Source organism: Trypanosoma rangeli (genome assembly GCF_003719475.1).
Source record: "Trypanosoma rangeli strain AM80 chromosome Unknown Tra_15.4_contig_00482, whole genome shotgun sequence".
Lineage (NCBI taxonomy): Eukaryota > Euglenozoa > Kinetoplastea > Trypanosomatida > Trypanosomatidae > Trypanosoma > Trypanosoma rangeli.
Genome location: NW_021706227.1, coordinates 8,281 through 11,537, shown reverse-complemented (window position 1 = coordinate 11,537; position 3,257 = coordinate 8,281). Strand labels below are relative to the sequence as shown.

General features: G+C 55.4%; 3 protein-coding genes across 3 annotated transcripts in view; all 3 read left to right on the top strand.

The window, feature by feature from the left end:
* Positions 1 to 563: 563 nt before the first annotated feature.
* TraAM80_08922 (uncharacterized protein) lies at positions 564 to 953 on the top strand (the record flags this gene model as incomplete). Its single annotated transcript, XM_029385637.1, has 1 exon — positions 564 to 953. The coding sequence occupies one exon, from the start codon at positions 564 to 566 to the stop codon at positions 951 to 953; it is 390 nt and encodes a 129-aa protein (XP_029234522.1).
* Positions 954 to 1,886: 933 nt separating this feature from the next.
* TraAM80_08921 (trans-sialidase) lies at positions 1,887 to 2,456 on the top strand (the record flags this gene model as incomplete). Its single annotated transcript, XM_029385636.1, has 1 exon — positions 1,887 to 2,456. One exon carries the CDS (start codon positions 1,887 to 1,889, stop codon positions 2,454 to 2,456), a length of 570 nt encoding a protein of 189 aa, XP_029234521.1.
* A 75-nt stretch (positions 2,457 to 2,531) lies between these two features.
* TraAM80_08920 (trans-sialidase) overlaps positions 2,532 to 3,257 on the top strand; it is a gene marked incomplete at both ends in the record, with an annotated part of 786 nt that continues 60 nt past the window's right edge. Inside the window, one exon of the mRNA XM_029385635.1 lies at positions 2,532 to 3,257. This exon is cut by the window's right edge and continues 60 nt beyond it. Coding sequence (XP_029234520.1) covers positions 2,532 to 3,257 — 726 coding nt within the window.

The following is a 3,257-nucleotide window of genomic DNA, read 5'->3' as shown; positions in this document are numbered from 1 at the left end:
GGTCCCGTAAGAGAGGAGAAGGCGTTGGCTGGGGCTGCGGAGAGTGTGCGCGGGCTCCTCTGCACGTTGGAGCGTGACGGCAGGGGTGGGTGGGTGGGGAGGTCCACGCGGCGGGTTCACGGTGGGCCGCTCAGAGAAGCCTCGTGAATTGCACGCTCTTTCGCTGCTGGGCTGTGTAGGCTCAGCGGGAGTGGAAGGAGTGTGGGATGCTCCATGGCCGTCCTTGAGGCCCAGCCCGCATGAGCTTAGTCAGGAGGAGGCGAAACCAGAAAGGCCGCGCTGCCGTCTGACTTCCGTCAGCCCACGCAGTGCGTAGGCGTGGGCCCAAAGACGTTGTTGTTGTTTTATTTCTGTAGAGGCATTTTTTTGTGAATCTCCTGTGTGGGAGGGCGGCTGGGGTGGAGGTTGCTGCGGCGGTGTCGGCACAGTGAGGCAGTTCGGTGAGTGCACGGCGAGGTATATTTGATAAAATGGGGATACTTTCTTTGACGAGTTGTTGAGGGGGAAATTATTTGCGTGCGGCACGCTGCGAGTGCGCCAAATCACACACGTGGCGGGGTGTGATGCCGTCGCGCCCCCAGTTGCTGCTCAGCGTAAAGAGGAGAACACGTTGTAATTTTGGCACCGGAAGGTGCGTCACTGCCTGTTGGCGACGTCGTATGGAGGCGTACGTGCCGTGCGTGGTGATTGAAGTGGTTTCTTGTTTTCCCCTGAGACTCTTTGAGGTGCTTCACTTCCACGAGCACCGCGGTGCGGCTGGGAGGCGGGCGATTGCGGCTGGGTTGCTAGTGGCGGTGGTGTCGCTGCGAGAGTTTGTTTTTGTGACCGCAGAGGGAAGGCATCTGCTGCGTGTGTCGTGGTGGTGGTGCGTGCGCTGTTTATTTTGTATTGTTTTTATTGTTCTTTCAATTTCATTTTTGACGTTGCGCCCCACTCCTTCTGCAGTGCGCTGAGGGAAGTGGGGCGGCGTTGGGGATTTTGTGGGGGCGTGATGGGAGGTCCCGCCGGCATGCGCACTGCGTGTTGCTGCTGGCGGGGTTTAAAGGGGCTGGGCGGGGGAGACGGTAAGCGAGGTGCTTATGATATTTTTTTTTTGATTTCTGCGGGAGGCGTCATACACTGCGGACTCTCTGTGCGGGTGCGTGTGGGTGCTTTTTAGGGCTGCGCACAACAGTCGCTGCTACCGCTGCCTTCTTTGCGGCTGCCGTCTCTCGTGGGCGGCGGCGAGTGTGTGATTGTGCGGCCCACGCGTTTATCGGTGCGGCCTTCATTTTGGAATGTCACTGTACTTTGCGTGATGCCCGACTGTGGGCGCGGGCGGTGCCTATCGTTTTTTTTTTTGGTTTCACCTCACTTTTTTTTTTCAATATGCTCAGAAGGAAGAGATATTAAACGCTACTTGCTGCTGCGCACATTGAAACGCTCTGTAGTCACCACCAGCAACACACACACGCAACCGTCGCGGCCTGAGCGGATTCACTGCGCAGAGGGAAGAGAGTGTGAGTAAGCAGCGACACATGCCCAAGATGTCCTAGCATTTGTTTTCTTATTTGGTGCTGCTGCTGCTGTTTGTGCTCTTGACATGCTGTGGCATTGAAGCTGCGGGGAGTGCCCCAGGGACGGACATTAATTTATTTACAGGGACGACACCGATAACTGGTGCCAAAGGGGAGGAAATGCAATGCGTTGAAGGGTCAGTTCGCTCGCTGCGTGTCCCCAGCCTTGTGGAGGTGGACGGTGCTGTGTTTGCCGTTGCTTAGGCTCAGTGCAGCAGGAAGGAGGACAACCAAGAAGCCGGCTGCTTCACTGGGATTGTGTCAAAGCAGCTTAAGATAAGTGAAACAGATCCCACGAAGATCTCGACGAAGAACACGAGCTTTTTTTACATGCAGCTGCTGAAGGGCAGTGACGCGGCTGAGAAGGCAACGGAGGTAATGCAGCTAACGACAATTGTACGTGGTAAAGATGTCTACATGCTGCTGGGAAACTACAGCCGTACAACATCTAAAGCTGAAGTTCCCGGTAAAGACGGCTGGAAGCTGTTCCTTGTGAAGGGAATAGTCACTGGAGAGAATGACGAAAAGAAGATCCAGTGGGGTGAGATCCATGCAGTGAAGCCTGAATCTGGAGTTCATGGATCTTTGACTCATTTATCTGGTGGCGGAGGGTCGGGTGTTGTGCTGCAGGACGGCACGCTTGTGTTCCCCATGCAGGCCACAGACACGAAGAATGGAAAGGGCGTTTTTCTGGCCATGCGTTTCATCAAGCCAAAGAAGAAATGGGAGCTTTCGTCTGGTGTGACTGATGGTAAGGGCTGCCGAGATCCATCCATCGCGGAGTGGGGAGAAAACCAAGTCGTCGCGATGGCTCCCTGTGAGCAAGGCTCCTACGACGTGTACAAGTCGCCAGGGGATGGTAAAAGTTGGCTTGGCGCTGAACCAATTTCACGCGTGTAGGGCAACTCACATGATCGAAAAGGGGACGGCGTGCGAAGCGGGTTCACCGCCGCGAAGATTGAGAACTTGAGGGTGATGCTGCTCACCACGCCGGTGTATTCTAAGGTGGGGGACAACTACAAGGGCCGGCTGCATCTTTGGGTGACGGACAATGCCCGTGTGCATGACGTTGGGCTGGTATCACGTGAAGAGCATGATGCCGCCGCCAGCTCCCTGCTGTACAGAATCGGTAACAAGGAGGAGTTGATTCTACTGTACGAGGATAAGAATGAAGGCGACTCGTACAGTCTTGTGGCCGTGAGCCTGACTAAGCAGCTGGAGCCGATAAAGAAAGTGGTGAAGGCCTGGAAAGATATGGACAATGCCTTGCAAAACTGTCTTTCCACTGATACTGTTGGCCTGCAGGCAATAAGGAATGTGTGTATAGGTTCCATTCCCACCAGAGGGCTGGTTGGCCTTTTGTCCAACACATTAACGGACGGGACTGTATGGAAGGACGAGTACCTCGGCGTGACAGCAACAGTGAAGGGTGAGACAGTGACGAGCACGGAGTGGGGCGTGAGGTTCAAAGGCGCAGCAGCGGGGGCGGAATGGCCGGTGGGCAGCAAGGGGCAGAACCAGCCGTACTACTTTGCGAACAACGAGTTCGCTCTTGTGGCGACGGTGACAATCCACGCGGTGCCGGAGGAAGCCAGCATTTCTCTGTTGGGCGCGAGGATGAACGACACGGACGGTACTGCGCTCTTTGAACTCTCTTACACGAATGACGGGAAGTGGAGGTTCAAAATTGGTAAGAGAGTC